Source organism: Maniola hyperantus, chromosome 7, assembly GCF_902806685.2.
Source record: "Maniola hyperantus chromosome 7, iAphHyp1.2, whole genome shotgun sequence".
Taxonomy (NCBI): Eukaryota; Metazoa; Arthropoda; class Insecta; order Lepidoptera; family Nymphalidae; genus Maniola; species Maniola hyperantus.
Genome location: NC_048542.1, coordinates 7,395,624 through 7,414,086, shown reverse-complemented (window position 1 = coordinate 7,414,086; position 18,463 = coordinate 7,395,624). Strand labels below are relative to the sequence as shown.

Sequence of the window (18,463 nt, the reverse complement as noted above, 5' to 3'; positions counted from 1 at the left end):
CCGGAAAATCAGAGAGTTCCTACGGGATTTCAAACTGAAATCCACGCGGACGAAGTCGCGGTCATATTCTAGCGGGCATAAAATCAAGACTCAGAAAAACTAGAGCTTACCTAACTGGTTGAGTTGTGTCAAGTAGCTCGGAAGATCGATAGACGTTTGGGTCCCAAAGTACCTATTTGAAAGGCGACACTGTACCTACCGGAAAATAGTGTTGGTAGAGGAGCAGGACATACGATATCAAACGAGTCGTATTAAGTCAGTCTGATGAACTGACCGTGAAATGTAAAAAATCCTACAGGCTACAAGATAGAGAGTAGAAATATGCAGCAGTTAGGTCATTTGAGGCGACTTACATAACATTTCGTTTGACTACGTTTGAGATGAAAAGATCTAGGTATATAAATTCAAGATTTAAGATAATTTTTTGAAAAAAATGTTTATACCTAATGAAATAGCGCCGGTTATGTGTTTATTTAATATCTACACCTACCTATATAAATAAAAACTCGCATGTATGAAAGCCATATGAAAAATCATCACTTGAGTGGCTATAGCATTTTTTTTGTTGTGTTCGTGATTGTCAAGACAAGATTTGTATAAAAGAAAATTCGTGAAAATTCTCTATATATAAAAATGAATCGGTGAATGTGTTGTTGATCGCAAATCTCGAGAACAGCTGAACCGATTTCGCTAATTCTTTTTTCATAATAGGTATACCTTGAAGTACGGGGATGGTTCTTACGGAGAGAAAAATTTAAAAAAATCCTGAAAAAGAATCGACTGTTAGGCGGTACAAAGTTCGCCGGGGCAGCTAGTCCTCAATAAAAAAATTCAACTCGGGCGAAATCGGGCGGTTGCTAGTTTTTTTAAGACTTGAACTTGATACTTATTTTGGAAATAAGTCCTACGTTGACATAACCTCCTTAAATCACCCTGTCTACCTGTATATTCTGAAAAATATACATATCTTCATTTTAAAGTGGACACAAGTATCGAATTCCATCAGGAAACATTTTAGGCATTTAAGGCACAGTGCCAACCTGTTGCCGTTTATCTACAAAACGCTCTATCTGTAATCTGTATAGGAAGTTTATTTTCGGATATCCAGTGTATGCACGTACAACATTATATTATATCACTAGCTGATGCCCGCGACTTCGTTCACCTGGAATTAGGTTTTTTAAAAATCCCGTGGGAACTCTTTGATTTTCCGGGATAAAAAGTAGCCTATGTCACTCTGCAGGTCTTTATCTTATACCCATGCAAAAAATCACGTCAATCCGTTGCACCGTTGCGACGTGATTGACAAACCAACAAAGAAACACACTTTCGCATTTATAATAAGGGCACTGATTCTATTTCTATGACTAACCAAAAATATAGGTACTTAATACTTATACTAAAAGTAAGTCACTCCAATTAAAGAATTGTGTACACACCGGGGAATGGGTGTAACCGGCATTACGGTTAATTGAATGACCGGCAATTACAGAATATTACTGGAATTGTCATTTTGTATAAGTAGTAAGTACTATAAAACATTCTTAATTGCATAATAATGCGTGTTAGAATAGATAAATGTTGGGGTTTTACGGTCTCAATTACAATTTTGGAATTTTACCCCCAAATGATGATTGAGTCTTTTTATTCCTCCATCGAACTGAGGGTTGTAGCAGTTGTTTCCTCCTGTTTAATGTCCCCCTGTCTCTAGCCACTGTCTTGATATGGTTCCACGAGGTCTCTTGGTCACTTTTAAGGTCTGCTGTTGGTTGGTCGACCAAACATGTTTATCAAATATTACCTACGTGTTTGTCAAATATATTTGAACGTCTGCGGTCGTGTTTGACAAATTTGATTGACGGCGTGTTTGTCAAACATGTTTGACCGTTTACGGGGCACTTTAGACCATATTTAGACCAACAGGTTGCCATTGGAAGGCAGCCTATCAGCTACAATATTTCCCCGAATACTGATTACTTAGGCAAGTTTTGTTTGACGTGAAATTTGTTCCGTACATTTGTTGTACCTATCGAAAATTAGACTAGGACAATGATTCCATAGTCTACTTATAGAATCTTAATTCAACTAGCTTATGTCCACGACTTTGCTGTGTGGTTTTTAAACCGTAGGAACTCTTTGATTTTCCAGGATTACAATTAGCTTGTTATGTCTTTTGTTGCGGCATGATTGAAGGACAAACCAAAATACCAGCAAACAAACACATTTTTGCATACCTATTGTAATACCTATCGGTAGTTACATAATATAATATATAAAATTAGGATCTGAACGAAGAGCTCGTAATATTATACTTTGCTAATGCTTTGGTTTGCTTAAAAGTAAGTATTGTAAGCGACAGGTCGAGATGGCAATAGGAGTATGAGGCGGGGAGATGCCCCGCACTCCCGCGCGTCACCCGCGCTACCCCGCATCGGGCTAGCGCGGAAGCTGTACGGGCGTGTGGGGGCGTCCCCACCCCGATTGTCATCTCGACCTGTCGCCTGTCGCGTATTATAGGTATTCCTTTGAAATGAGCGACAAAAACGCAAAACAGCTCATAATACTCGTAGGTTCATGCAAGTTGAAAATATTTCACGGTACATTTTAACGTTGAAATTTTTTGTTGGAAATTCTCTTTTTAATCACCTCACAACCAGAAATTATTTCTTTGTTACTCCTCGAGTTATTTTTGCAAAAAACATTTGAAATGTGCATAATGTCTGTCATTTAAATTAACCCTCAAAGAACTCAACCGCTGTGATACTGAAGGTAGGTATTCAAGAATAAAATATTAAATGTGAAAGTGTGTATGTCTGTCTATTTGTGTTAGGCGCCTTCTCATTGCCGATGCCGGATCGCTGATCGATCTCTCCCCGGCCACACACTGCCCGTGTGGCATGGGAAGTAGCGAGGAAAGGAGGCAGAGACGTAGTGTCGATGGGTTACTCGCGTTCATGCCCGAACGAGGAACATTTTATCTGGTAGGAGGCTTCAGCTGTGGCTAGTTACCACCCTACCGGCAAAGTCGCGCTGCCAAGTGATTTAGCGTTGCGGTACGATACCAAAGGGGTATGTAATAAAAACTGCCATGCTCCTTCCAGGTTAGCCCGCTTCTATCTTAGACTGCATCATCACTTACCACCAGGTGAGATTGCAGTCAAGGCCTAACTTGTACCTGAATAAATAAAAATACATGGCGTGCGGCATGCGAGTAACGCAGCCAGTAGCCACACTACACTACGTCTCTGCCTCCTTTCCTCGCTACTTCCCATGTGCCCATGCCACACGGGCAGTGTGTGGCCGGGGGGGAAGGCACAGAGATAGCTCCCGGAAACAGACGATTTTATGTTTACTTTTTATCTTAGAAAAATAGTTCCCACGAGTTTTATAAACCTCAAATCTGCTAATCTTTTTAAATACTTATACTTTTATAATAATTTAAATAAACAACATAATAATATAATAATATACGTAACATCAAAAACAAAAGCATGTATTTCCTCCTTCTCCTATAGTGAAACTCCCTTCCTACCCTAAAATTAGGTATATTAGGTTTGTTTTGGTGGGTAGGCGTAAAATGAACTCCTAGCCTAGAGTCACAAAGATTTAGCACTTTAGAGCTACTCGAGCACTTTAGAGTTCATCATGCTAGTGCTTTCGTATAAAATACGTTTACGTTATTATATTGTATTTTAGTTTTGTGTGAGTTATATTTTTGTGTTATTTAGTTTTTATTTTGTATTTAAAATTTAACCAGTCAGATTGGAGTCTGTGGTTAGAGTCTATAAAATTGTCGTCGTACATTTCAGCTGAAAAAGGAAAGTATTGAATTACGCATCCTACTCACCATCTCACTAAATTGCTCTTTAAATGATGGCTCAGCAAATGTACCACCGTATGATAGATGCCTTCAATTAACATCTAAATTACAACAATCAAAATTCAACCCTATAACGATATAGTATAAAATTACTAGTAACTTTAACAGATTCGTTGAAATGTTCTCCCAAGCTGATTTGAACTTATGTTGCATATATTTAGAGTTCAAACTAGCTTAATAATTTGAAACACACAGCCTCCGGTACTACGCGACTAATGCAAAAGATACGTCATTAGGGAGAAAAGTTTATACTTTCAGTGTGGAATTCAAATTGGTCGAATTTTACACGCTTTTCCATGAAATACGATGTTGCCAGAAAAGCTGGAGAGTTTAGTGCTGAATATTTATCGTTACTGTGATTGTGAATTCAAATCTTTGATTTCGTCTCAAGTAGTTTGGAACGTATTGAAGCCTGTTATAAATTCATTCGTATAAAACCTGAAATTTTGGTATTAAATGTAAGTATTGCTGATCCGCCATGTCTTTGGTCGGGTAAAAGAAATATCATATAAGTTTTTCCTCTTGTATATGTAGTTACAATAGATTACAGATTACAATTATTAGTTATTACCATTAACTTTTAATTTATTCGTTATTTTAAAAAAATCTGTCATACAATCTATAGGTACTTATCATTTAGTTACATACTATACCTACTTACCTACGATCTAAAATAAATAACGCCGCTATCTTGGAGGGTCGTCGATACAATATAAATGCTGACATTGATACTATAAACATTTCATCCACATGACTACTAAATTGACCCCATCTTTCACGTAAGTACCTCCCTTTACTAGATATCGGGGTAATATTTCAGCTGGCAACTTTGTATACAAACTGTTGCTGGGTAGGCGGGCGCGGGGTTTCACGGAGGCTCTACTATTTCAAACTCGATACAGGTAATCATATAGAGCTGTCCTTACAGTCAGAACTAAGAAATAAAAGAAAAGCAGATAAACTCTAGGTCCCTAAAGTTGCAAATGATAGAACCACGGTTTGACATGAATATAACGCCGTCCCCGGCGAATAAAATGGTAATCGGAAAAACTCAACTATTCAGGAGAAATAAAAAACTGATTTTTGACAATTGTTCGCAAAGCAATAGCCTCAGAATAGAGATAGATGGCTCAAATGAGAGCAGAGCTAATTTTTTTAGCTTTCGTTATGTTTTGGTAAATTTTAATTAGATTTAATATAATTAAAGATATTTCAAATTTAATAAATTAATAAAATTATTATGTTGTCTAAATTTACTAATGTACACTTACCATTTTATTCGCGTAACATTGTTGAGACAGTAAATATTGCTATATTGCTTTACAATTATATTCTATGCATACTCGGAACCAAAATAATGAAAATAATGATAGCTTGCCATTTTATTCTGGTTCATATTGAATATGTTTTGTTTAGTATTACATCCTTATACGTTTATTCCGGTTTAGTCAATAAAACAAAATTATGGTAACTAGCTATTGCTTTGTTAAAAATTTAAAACAAAAAAGTTAATCCTCTTGATCTTCCTCATCATAATCATTAGAATTGCAATCAAAACTATCGTCAGTGGTAAAGGAATCGTAAAATACATGATAATAATAACTGGGGATGACTTCTATCCTACAAAGACTCATAAGATCAGCGTGTAAGCTGCCTTGCTTAGTGGCAGAGGTCCACTGTAAGCTACTGTTTTGGGTTGGAAGTGGCCCAAATTCCACCTTAGTGGCCAAAGTCAACCTCACCTGTCCGTGGTGCACCCTGCCAATTATCTAACGAGGCTCTGGCGCTGCCAGTCCCATTTATGGGTCGCTGTGTTTAATACCGCACGGCGTAATCTCTAAGGTATGTCTGCTTCGTGGTAGGATTCTACCTGGCTGAGTCGCCTGGCTAGGGACCACACTCCAGTCGTATCCAGCCGCAAAGCATTCCATGCGTTCCGGCTGCGAGCTGGAGAGACTTTCCCATCTCCCGAATGGTGTAATTACTGTGGCCATTGGTTCCTTCGTGGAGATTAATTAATCCTTCTCGTATTCATAGGCGCGATATATTGGCACCCGATGGGAGATCCGATGAAACGGGTATCCGCTGGCCACGCGTTGGTCCGTAGGGGGTCCGAACCTAGGATTCCCGACCTAGGAGGCTGTCCCGCCGCCGCCGGTCATTTAACGGATTGGGTTGGTGACCCTTCCGTCCCCCGTGCCAGTAACATACTCTACCAACGTAATCGAGAGCGGCTGACTCCATGTCTTTGACCAGGAGACAACCATTGCTGAATTATTCGCTAACCCGGTCACCTAGTATACACACATGATGCCATAAAGTAGAAGAAAGAATCGTTCTACAGCGGTGCCTCGTTCCACACTCTGTGTGAACTTTTACAACATTAGAGGGTTGCACTCCAACCTAAATACCGGTAGCCGTAGAGTATGGCACAATAAATCAGCTGACTGGGATGGTCTATCGACCGACCCCGAATTCTACGCCTCATACCTATGAGGGCAGCTTTATTTTTCTGAAAATGACCCCAACATCTGTGCTGTAGCCGTTGCTTCATTCCCAACTCTTTAACACGTACCGGGAAGCGAGCACGGAAATGGTTTAACAGAACTTGTAAGAGGGCTGCCAACCTTAACCAGTCCTGGTGTTCAGCACAATGCAACTACCACCCAAACCCCCGCCAATCTAAAAAAAATTAATACCCGCTCTAGATCCTCAAAAATACCATTGCCAGGGCAAAACTCAAGCACGTTGATAGAATTGGTTGCATTGCCTCCTGGTTTCTACGCGTTTTGGTCCCTGTCGAAAGCCATACAAGGCAACTTCTTTCGTTCCACGTTTTCATCTTTGTGCAAACCGGATGATACACTGGCCCACATTGCCAAAGAGTTTCTGACTGATTTTTCTACAACCGCACCGCACGCCACCGTAAGCAATTTCCCCCTCACCACCTGGGTGCCTGGTGCACTTCGACCGCCCGTTATGCCAAATCCTTTTTTCCACTCACATGCAAACCGAGTAATCAACTCCCTTCCCAATAGATTACAACATCGAGTTATTCAAGGGGTGGACCAACAAATTACTGAAAGGCCGGCAACGCTTTGGCGGTTCCTCTGGTGCTGCAAACGTTCATGGGTGGCGGTAATCACTTAACATTAGGTAAACCGCCTGGTCGTTTGCTTGTTATTTTTATTTAAAAAATGTATCTAAGTCAAAAAATTGCTTATGCATGTTATCGAGTGTACTAATTAGCGTACCACAAACATTACCATCATCATATCCCGCTATCACTTTCTATCGTTAATCTAGTCTGTATGACGGAAAAGTATGGCAATATATTTTGCTGCTCAGTACTAATGAAACGATTTTACTAAAGAAATATTAGTCGCCATACCTAAACTTTTCGTTACGAGAACAAAATGATAACTGCTTTTAGAAATTATTTTGTCAACTCGTTGAACGAGAATATAATTGTAAAAGCGTTTGCCATGTGATAAGTAGGTATAGAAAAATTTTACTAACACTGTCTTGCAATTTACACAATGTACTAGAAAAAAATAGGAATAATGTTGTATTTTTTAATAACTTTTTAAATAACGGCAGAAAAATTACCAAAAAAATTAGGTAGATGTATTTGGCGCCGTAGACCTCAAAAATCGCATAACACTAAAACGATGGTAATAGCGGTTATCATTTTATGCGCCCGGGACGGCGATAAGTCAAAGTCAAAGTCCAAGCCTTTTATTCATAGAGATCTTTTATTCAACTTGGGAAGAAATTGGATACTTACCAGTGTTAACTTTTTGATTGTCAATAATTATTGTTAAATTGGACAAATTAATTGACCTAGTTGTTGATAATAAACTATGAAAACTTAAAATTAAAGCTACGAGGATCCTTAGAAATTTACATCAAACTCAGCCGGGTGTTCTTATATTTACTGACTGAAAAGCTTTACTGGCCGCGAAATTTCAATACCAAAAGGGGCCTGCGATGTACCAGTTAGTTCATTAGAATCGATTGAAATTAAGATTGTTATAGTATAGTAATAATAATTAGTATTTCGTTTTTATCGATGTTTTTATTATGTAGGTATTATTAGCTCTACGTAAATATTAAGTCAGTGAATAATTTTCGGCACTTAGTAGGTACCTACTTACTTATTAATTTCTAAGAGCACTTGCTAATTTCAGCTAATAATTCTCATTTTATGCTCACCACTTATATTTGCAAGTGTTGAGCATAAAATGAAGAATTGCCTCAATAGACAACACAACTTTATGAATCTTAAAATATTGGTCGTCTATAAAAATGCCTGTGTATACTGTTTTAAAAATAAATCGTAGCAACAGCTCTTTATATATCCAAAACCACCCCTAACAAATACGCAAACGTTAGTACGCCTCTGGCTTTATCAGTGAAAAGACGTGTTAATTTTGCCGAAGATGCAAAGGTAAGTGATTTCCGAATTGCCTAGATTTAAACCATAAAAGAAAACTTAGCTACAATATACAGAAAAAATGTATATTATCCTAAGTACCCGGAGCTTATAATGATATAGGATGTATACGTATTGGTTTATTATCGACTTTCACAGATGCAAAGTTCGAAACTGAAGATCCATCTTGCTTGAATTGAGATGACTATTGTTTTTCTGAATGAGCATAAATTATAATTATCATGGTAGGTGGGTTCTTAATCAGTTTACCATTGACAAAAAACCATTTTACTTCACCTATTTAATTTTTGTGGTGGAATCAGTCCTATTTCGATTTTTTTTTTGTATTAAGTTACTATTTGAAGAACCAACCTTAAGTGACAAAAATTGAAAACTGATATAAATTAAATAAACGAATATAAACTATGTGATACACCTACCCTTACAATTAAAATAAATATAAAGAGGTGTATTGTTATTAACTTAGCTTTTAAAGCCATTGGTTTCATATGCTCTAGTTAGCAAGCAGCAGTAGGTAGGTACTTACCTACCTACTTCTCAATTAAAATAATTATAAGAGTTTAATTTACGAATCTGGTTGAGTTTACATATTATTTTATTTATATTAAACTTAACCGTAACTACGCTCAACAAATCAATATAAAAAAATCAACGTAGCTAGCTACTCAAACTTTAGTAAGAGTGGAAATTAATTTCTTCAAATAAGTCACTTTGAATCGTCTCCAAAGTCCAAATCGATCACAGACTTTCACAAACGGTTTAAAAGCCTTAAAAGGTTGAAAGCTTTCTCGACTTCCAAGCATATAAGACCACTAAAAGTTACGCGCGAGTCAGCTATTTGTAAGAATTGTGGTTAGGTACCTACATGCTCGAATCTACTTATACCGATTTTCTCCTATATAAACTGACTTTGGAACAGCTGTTCGGACGCATAACTACTAGTAGGTACCTATATTAGTAGTAACTAGAAGCACTTGTAAAAGTATTTGAATAAAAAATCTTTTTTTCTGTTTCTATTTCTATAGTACCTATTGATCGACTGTTCAATTAGTTGTATAAAACCGACCAAGTGCGTGGCGAGTCACGCGCAGTGTAGGGTTCCGTTGTCACAATCCTCGAAAAACAGATAGGTATAAGTAACTCCTTAACCCTACTTAGCCACGATAGTTTTCCTTTAAAATTTATCATATATACTTACTACTGCTGTGAATTTTTTCACGTTCCTATATAGTATTTACTACCATTTGGCTGATAGAGAGGGGGACGGGGGGGACGACGACACTTGACTCTAATAAAAATTAGCACTTTAAAACATCATATTTTACAAACGGATCTAGAAATCGAAAAATGATGTTCCCACACCCACAGTATTTTTAAAAGACTCATTCAACGATTCACCACACTATGGGGTAGACGAGATAAAACAAATTATCCCCATTTTACATGTAGGGGAGCTACCCTAAAAAAATATATTTATCAAAATTTTATTTCACCACACACACCAAAATCACGCCGGATTAATATTTATACCCATGCCAAATTACAGATTTGTAGCACTAATAGTCTCTGAGATTAACCGAGAACGGACGGACGGACGGACGGACAAACGGACGGACGGACATGGTTAAAGTAGATGGGTTCCTTGTTAAAATAAAATCTTTTTTATTCGAATAAACTTTTAAAAGTACTTTCGAATAGTCGGATGCATCTACCACTGGTTCGGAATGCCTTTCCTACCGAGAAGAACCAGCAAGAAACTCAGCGGTTGCTCTTTTCAAATATTTGATATAGGTACAAGATTATGCCATGTATAAAATAGTATTTGCAGTCTTGTGCGTCGCCGGAACGAGCTGCAGGTCAAATCCACGCTCTTTTATCATTTAGATAATCTTCAATTGTGTAATATGCTTTTTTCAGGAGCATATTTTTAAAAGATTTTTTAAACTTGTGCAAAGGTAAGTCCAAAATAGTTTGCGGGATTTTATTATAAAAGGTAATACCCATACCCACAAATGACTTTTGGACTTTTCTGAGGCGGAAGGTAGGACCTGCAAGTTTGTCTACTACGGAACCCTAAAAAATGGGTACCAAGTACCTGTATAGGTATCTATCGGCACCTTTTTAGGGCAGCTTTTATAAATCTCCCTTGTTCACTTCAATTTCGAATATCTCCCGGTATTTCTTCATCTCTATAAGGCAGCAGTAAGCGCAGCGGTTTTTTAAGTGAGAGATCCCGGGTTTAATTCCTGTCAGAGACAATTTTTCATTCATTGTTTCTGGTTTGGTCCTGGTGTAAGGTTTCAGTTCTACCATCTACCGACAAAGACGTACTGATAAGCGTTTTGGCATTCCAGGACGATGCCTCGTATTAATTAAAACTGCGTTATGCGTGCTTCGTAGTTAAGAGATCAAAATAACACCGCGAGAATCTTCTCGCGGTGTTATTTTGATCTCTTACACTTATTACTTATTACTGAGCACGGATCTCTGTGCTCAGTAATTAGCCGGCGATGGGTGTATGATGCTATGCCCCTTCCACACTTCCACGACGCACGTATCCATCTTAGCCTTCATCGTCAGCCCTTGACCGCGACCTTGCCTGGTGGAAATCCACAAGACAAGATCGCAGTCAAGGGCTAACTTGTCATAAAAAAAACCTTTCAACGCTTTTTCAACCTGCCGGTCCAGACTATAACAACTTAAGTAATTATGCGTAGAAAGCAAGTTTAGGTTAAATTAGCAGCTTTATTAAATTCACATTTTGAAGTTGAAGACCCCTGCGCTAAGATATCGATCCTGAAACTGACTAAACAAAAAAGTCTTGTGCGTAGGAAGAAGCGAAGAAACATTAAAAAGTTTTGCCTTAATGTCAACAAAGAACTTGAACGTTTACCGTTTATTTCATTGTGATTTCACGGGATTCATTGTAATACTAGAAATTGCTTTGAAGTTTGTGATTTTATTTACTTGAGAGTCAGTATACAATTTTATAAAATTGCAAACTATAACTACCTACCCATGTAGGTATACCTACACCTATTATATACATATCTACCAACTCATTCCACGTACGAGTAGGTAGTAAGCAGTGAAATAAATCCCTCCGGCCTTTTTTCAGTTCCGTAGATTACTTCTAGCACAACAAAGAAAATCCCATTTACCGATGCGTGATTCGAATGCGAATAAAAAATCTGGATCATACGCTTAAAAGCCTATCCATTATTGTAACCATTTTATATATCAATATTTTCATTTCCGTTTTATAGACTGAAGAAAAGAATAAATTACCTATAGTACGTGACAGGTCGAGGTGGCAATCGGGGTATGAGGCGGTGAGACGCCTGGCACACCCGCAAGTCACCGGCGCTATCTCACACCGGGTTAGCGCGGGGGATGTGCGGGTGTGCGGGGCCTCCACACCTCGATCTTGACCTGTCGCATGCCTGTGACTATACAGGTAGTCTGTTATACCTACAAGTACTAAGATTTATGCACTAGTGGTGCACGGCAGTCGGTAGGCCTACTTGGTAGGCTTATGTGTACAAAAATATACCTAATATGAGACCATTTTACCTAATCTTAGTCTTAAGTTACTTATTGCGTTTTCAACAAAAAAAATTAAAAGCCACACAAGTTCACTGAGACATCGGTCTTATATGTACCTACCTACCTACTTATAATCGCAGCCCAATTATTATTCAGGCGTATTTTATTGTTAATCTATGTAGCAGATAAGTTTAAACTATTTTACTTACCTAATTAGGTAGGTATGCTGTTGCAAATCTAATCAATGATTCACTACTTTTAGTATTATTTATATTTACACCATCATTTCGTCTCGTGGGAGACTTCGGCCGTGGTAAGTTACCACCATAGCGGCAAAGCCTAGTCGCCAAGCGATTTAACGTTCCAACACGTTGCTGCGCACAAATCAATTAGTAGTAGAAATGAGGGTTTAACAAAACTGCTCCTGACTAGTTACATCATCATTTATCACCTAGTCCTAGTGAGTTCGCAATGAGTTTGGCTTTACATAAAAACCGGTCAAGTGCGAGTCGACTCGCACACGAAGGATACCGTACGGCGTACCATAATACAAGAATTAACACAGCGGCTGTATAGCGACAACAAAAATACACATTGAAAATGTCAACTTTCTACCTGTTATGGTTCATGAGACACAGACAAACAGATGGACGGACGGACGGGCACACTAGACGGATAGACAGCGGAGGCTTATTTAGTTAGCTTAGATTAGGGTCCCGTAGGGGCTTTTCGGGTAAGTACATTTTTTTTAGGTAAGCATAGGAATTCGTTATCTCTTACGGCAGTATTAATTATCCTAGTAAATTCCCTGAGGGGACAAAAGGCTCGTAAAATAAAACACACAAGCACGTGTTTACTTACCCCAAGGTAAATTTATAGCGCGAAACGCACGCAAAGGTGATTTCAAAGTTTATAAAGGCACTGAAGAATTCTACATTGTATGTACATTACATGCTTTCAGTTGCTATCTATGTAAACCACGTTTGAAAATGTATCTACATGCTACAACTACTTACATAACGAGTCTGTTTGAACGACATACTACTGCATAACTACTCGCTGTAGAGATTTTCAACCTACAGATTCATCGGAGGGTGATTTCAGAAAGATTCATGGGAAAGCTATGATAGTCTAGTGGTTAGGACGTCCGCCTCCTAATCGGAGGTCGGGGCTTCGATCCTGACCTCTTCTGACTCCTCTCTCAACTTTTCAGAGTTATTTTTTTTTGCTTGAACGGTGAAGGAAAACATCGTGAGGAAGCCTGCATGCCTGAGAATTCTCCATTAATGTTCTCAAAGGTGTGTGAAATCTGCCTATTCGCACTTGGCCAGTGTGGTAGACTATGGTCAAAACCCTTCTCATTCGGTGAAGAAACCCGTGCTCTGTAGTGAACCGGCGATGGGTTGCTCATGATGATATTAATTTATTAAGTAATAGCCGCAGCAGACACCAAGCTTTTAGCATCAGCGATCAGCGATTGTCGAATACCTGCGTTCGATTCCTGTATTGAAATAATAAATGAAATCGATTTAATCGCTGCTACTACGGAGGTTGTTGTGTGCGAAGTAGAAAGTTCAAGCGCGACATCGAGCGTCCTAAAAGCAACTAAACACCGATTGCTGATGCTAAAAGCATCATGTCTCCTAAGGTCCTAAGGCCTAATGGCCTAACTTTTTGCTTGCGTACCTATAGTTCGCGACAGGTCGACATGAGAATCGGGGTGGGAACGCCCCGCACACCCGTACAGTCCCCGCGTTAACCTGGTGCGGGATAGTGCGGGTGACGTGCGGATATGCGGGGTGTCGCCCCGTCTCATACCCCGATTGCTATCTCGATGGCGAACTAACTATACGTTGCCTAAATCCTAACTTAAATCTCCGTGCAAAGCCATGTCGGGTCCCTAGTGTAATAAAAATACGTTTAGACAACTATGAACTCCCCGGTAAACAAATTAGGCAATCTCATATTATACTTACACGGGTGGCGAGTTCAAGGGTTATGTTCGGTTGAAATCTCACTTTACCGATTTCCCCGAGAGGTTCGATGTCCTTGAGAGATTGTCCCTCCCGTAACTAACAAAGGATAAGAGTAGATAGATACGTACGACCAAAGGGACTAAGCATGCTCTTACTTTACAGTGTTATTGCTATCACTTGCTATATATCGTGAGGAAATCTGCATGTCTGATATCTCCATCTTATGTGTGTTAACGCATATGATGCAGGACATTATGCTGAGCTGTACACTCATTTGGGGTGGTGTCACAGATGAAAAAGTTACATTTGTACTTTGTTTTTATCTGTGACACCAACAACAAATAAATGCATATTCTTTCTCCATAATTTTATTTAAAGTGTGTGAAGTTATTTCTTATGCTGAAAAAGTTGTATTAAAGGAGGTTCGAATTTTTTTTCTGTTCTGTTCTGTAGTTTTTAAATTCAACTAATCGATTTTTAGCCCTGTAGAAAAATAGGTTTCTTAGGAGATATCTCTCTTTTTGGGATTAGGACTAAGATCAAAACAGCTTGAACAGTTGTATAATTTACCAAACATACACAGAGTTTTTACTTTTTCTATATCCTACTAACTAGCTTATTCCCGAGACTTCATCCGCGTGGACTACACAAATTTCAACTCCTTATTTTACCCCTTTAGGGGTTGGATTTTTCAAAACTCCTTTCTTGGGGGATGTCTACGTCATAAAAGCTATCTGCATGCAAATTTCAGCCCGATCTGTCCAGCTGTGCGTTGATAGATCAGTCAGTCAGTCAGTCAGCTTTTCCTTTTAGATATATAAATAAACGTAGGTAGGTATATTCTTGGGTATATAATAAAGCAATCAAAAATAAGTTCTGTCGTGAATCGCGATTTGATTGCGAATCCCCATTCTGTCCTATCTCATCCGCGCTCAATTTCCGTCTTCATTGCGACTTTGTTAGAGAAATTACCGTCTATTCGTTTGAAAATTAATTTAATTCACTATTCGCGGCAAAATTACTCAAGTTACGAGCTTACGATATTTTACACCAATATTTTTTTCGTGAGTAATTTCCATTATACCTGCCTACCTAAGCATAGATTGTTACTGCTATACTAGTATGTCGACGTATACCCGACTAGCCGTAACTATCTTTACCTGCCATGGCTGCCAATATTTTATATTAAGAAATATTATTATTAATTATAATAAGTAGGTACGAGAGAAGTTTAAAATGCTGAAACAATGGGACTTCTTGATTTTAAGATGTAGCATCGTGAGTTGATCTTAATCGTAATACCTATAGTACATTTATGCAGTAGATAAATTCGTTTAGAAGAATGCTTTTTTACTGTGTGTGTGGATTTCCCGTAATTCCAACTACAGAAATTGACAATAATAACTGTATTCCTGTGGACAAAACAAAGTAGGTACGACCACACTATGTATCTACGATCTTTGTATTTACATCAGCCAATGGGATGCATTCAAGGATATGACGTACAGCTGCTAATCTCCGGCGATGTCAAGACTTATATGCAGAGAAGACATCCTTGGAAATAATTTCATTGGGAATACACATTAGAGAGAGTTATTCATATTGTTCTCAAAGGTGTATAAGTCTGCCAATCTGCCCTTGGCCAGCGTGGTGTAATGTGTGTACCTAATCCTTCTCATTCTGCACATTAGTGGGTCGATAATATTGTGTTAAGACTATGATGATGATAACAGTGGGCTGGGATTATGTACATAATATTATGTACATATCTTTAAGGAAACTATCGTAAACTAAAAATCGTAGAAAAAAGCTACGGAAAAGCCAACGTAAAAATGTATGGCTTTTTGATTGAATTGAGTGCTCACGGCTCAAACAAACTGTTTGAAATTTAGATTAACGTAAATAAATAAATAAAACTTGTGTCGTTACAGACGCGCCACAGTCAAACTATAGCGAGTAAAATTGTCAACCACCAAAAATTGTATAAGAAGCATACCGTAGGTTATCAATTATATCAAGCTTTCAACGGCTGTCGCTAACTTGTGTTCAGTGTGTTCAATACTGACAACCTCACGGCCACAAATCACCAGTCGCAATCGCGGCTTGGCACGCTAGCGGTCGACCGGTACCACATCACCACCACCATGACCAACGGCAGGCAGTTATGTTGGTAGGTACACCGAAATCGTTCACTCACGACCACTACCAGTAATTTATACTCGGAAACACTCGATCATCTTCAGTTCGCAATGTTTCCGCTGTGTTGTAGATGAACGAAGATAGATGTATGGAAAAACTTGATTTCGAGTTTGGTATTTGAAAATTGGAAATCTGGTAGAAAGGGTAGGTACTGACCACATTTTTGTTTATTAATGTGGTCCGTCTGAATAGACAATGTTCTAGTTTTAGTCACTTCTATAACGAGCTTAGACAGACCGTTGAATTTTTTATCTTTCTCGCGCTGTAGCCTTCAGTTGGAAATAGCAATTACTGTTATGTGATGATTACCTACTACCAATTGAATAATTTATTCATAACCCATCCGCTCTTATATACCTACTTGTAAGGTCCTTCGATATCCAAGAAGTTTCTCGATCCACCTTTTTTGATGATAATGATGACGATGACTAGTTGACTCGCCTCGATACCTATTCTATAGGCAAATAGGAATGTGTTATTATAATACCTACTAATTATAAACTTTCCTCATGAACGTGTCTGAACGATAATGAAACCCGTTTTGGAATGCACTGAGTACCTACGATTTTTTTAACCAAAATCCAACCTGTTACTCCCTTAACTTCTGTAATCTGTGCTGTTACTAATGAAGAAGAAATGAAAATTTATTGTATGCTATATGCTATGTATTATGATGAGTCTACTTTATGCCAAGCTAAAGTATTATACTAGGTACCTACTGATTGCGATCGATTTGCTGATACCCGGTGAAAAGCCCCGTCCTCTCCACCTCCAAAATTTTCATCAGATCTTCACTTTTACATGACCTTTACCTACCTGTCATTACAACCTTTGTATAGAAAAAAAAAATTGTATAAAATCGGTTAGGATTTGACGGAGTTAATGGAGAAACATCCACAAAAAATATCATTCCTTATCTCGAACGCTGCTCGTTTTTTTGGGATAAAAACTATCCTATATGTTGACCCGGAATATTAGCTATAATGCTAAGTTGCGTTCAAATCCGTTCAGTAGTTTCAGCGTGAGGTGTGAATAGATACTAGATAGATAGATAATGGACACCCTCCTTTGCGCAGTGGTGAGCGCTGTGGTCTTATACAGGCTGTAACCAGAGGCTAGCAGAACGCTCGCGAAAAGTTAGCGTTATTGTTATACCTACTACCTAAACACAATCCAATACCAATAAAATAGCCATTTGTCTCATTTTATAGTTTTAGTGATTTAGTATTTTTCAAACCCGCAATGTATAGTGTGCATAACTTGGGTCAATGCCCAACTACGACGCGGGATTGACTCCGAATGGCCTACTTGCGTAACGTAATGGTCAACAAGACCTCTAGCATCAGTCAGATGTTTTATTTGCAATATATCGTAATATTTTACAAAATTATAGGATTTTTATATTTTTTTCGTGGTTTTTTTTGTGGTATCATATCAGTAATCATGAGTACTATCACCTGTCTTTGTTTTTGCCAGCGTTTTTGTTACATCCTGTATAACAAAATTTCAGGTTTGTAACTCATTAGTGAGCTATAGACCCATGACACGAAAACAGACAGACAAACAGGACATGAATCAGTTTTGCCCTTTGGATACGGAATCCTGAAAAAGACAGCGAGCGGGTGAGTGGGCGGGCGGGCGGTCGGCCGGCGCTGATTATACCACAACCACAGGCACAGAATATGTATCTAATAACTAGTACTACAGGGGACTAACGCGAGTCCTGCCACGTCATGCGTCGCGTCGTGGACCGTAGCCCTTCGTAGCTTGTAGATCAATATTGAATATAACCACCGAAGTAATATATAAGTCAACTAGCTTATGCTCGCGACTTCGTCCGCGTTTACTACACAAATTTCAAACCCCTATTTTACCCCCTTAGGGGTTGAATTTTCAAAAATCCTTTCTTAGCGGATGCCTACGTCATAATAGCTACCTGCATGCCAAATTTCGGCCCGATCCGTCCAGTAGTTTGAGCTGTGCGTTGATAGATCAGTCAGTCATTCTGTCAGTCAGTCAGTCAGTCAGTCAGTCAGTCAGTCAGTCAGTCAGTCAGTCAGTCAGTCAGTCAGTCAGTCAGTCAGTCAGTCTGTCAGTCACCTTTTCCTTTTAGATATTTAGATGAATATACCTAACTCATCAGTCATCAGGTGATACAATAAATAACAGATCTAATTTTAACATTATTGATTAGGTATTCTTCCCACTTGAATAGCCTCGAATAACCTGCGTATACAAGAACATTTTTAGGGTTCCGTACAAAATTGGGTGCCAATGGGATCCTATTATTAGGCCTGTCCGTCCGTCCATCCGTCTGTCTGTCAGCAGGCTGTATCTCTTGAACCGTTATAGATTGATTAGTTTCTGTTGCCGCTATAACAAGAAATAATAAAAATTTCAAAATCT

At 38.5% G+C, this 18,463-nt stretch overlaps 1 protein-coding gene across 1 annotated transcript in view; it reads left to right on the top strand.

Annotated features, from left to right (window-relative positions):
• The first annotated feature begins 8,282 nt into the window (after positions 1–8,282).
• Positions 8,283–18,463, top strand: part of LOC117983737 (facilitated trehalose transporter Tret1-like) — a 52,974-nt gene continuing 42,793 nt past the window's right edge. Inside the window, exon 1 of the mRNA XM_034970348.2 lies at positions 8,283–8,330. Coding sequence (XP_034826239.1) covers positions 8,323–8,330 — 8 coding nt within the window. The 5' untranslated portion in view covers positions 8,283–8,322. The remainder of the gene's footprint in view (positions 8,331–18,463) is intronic.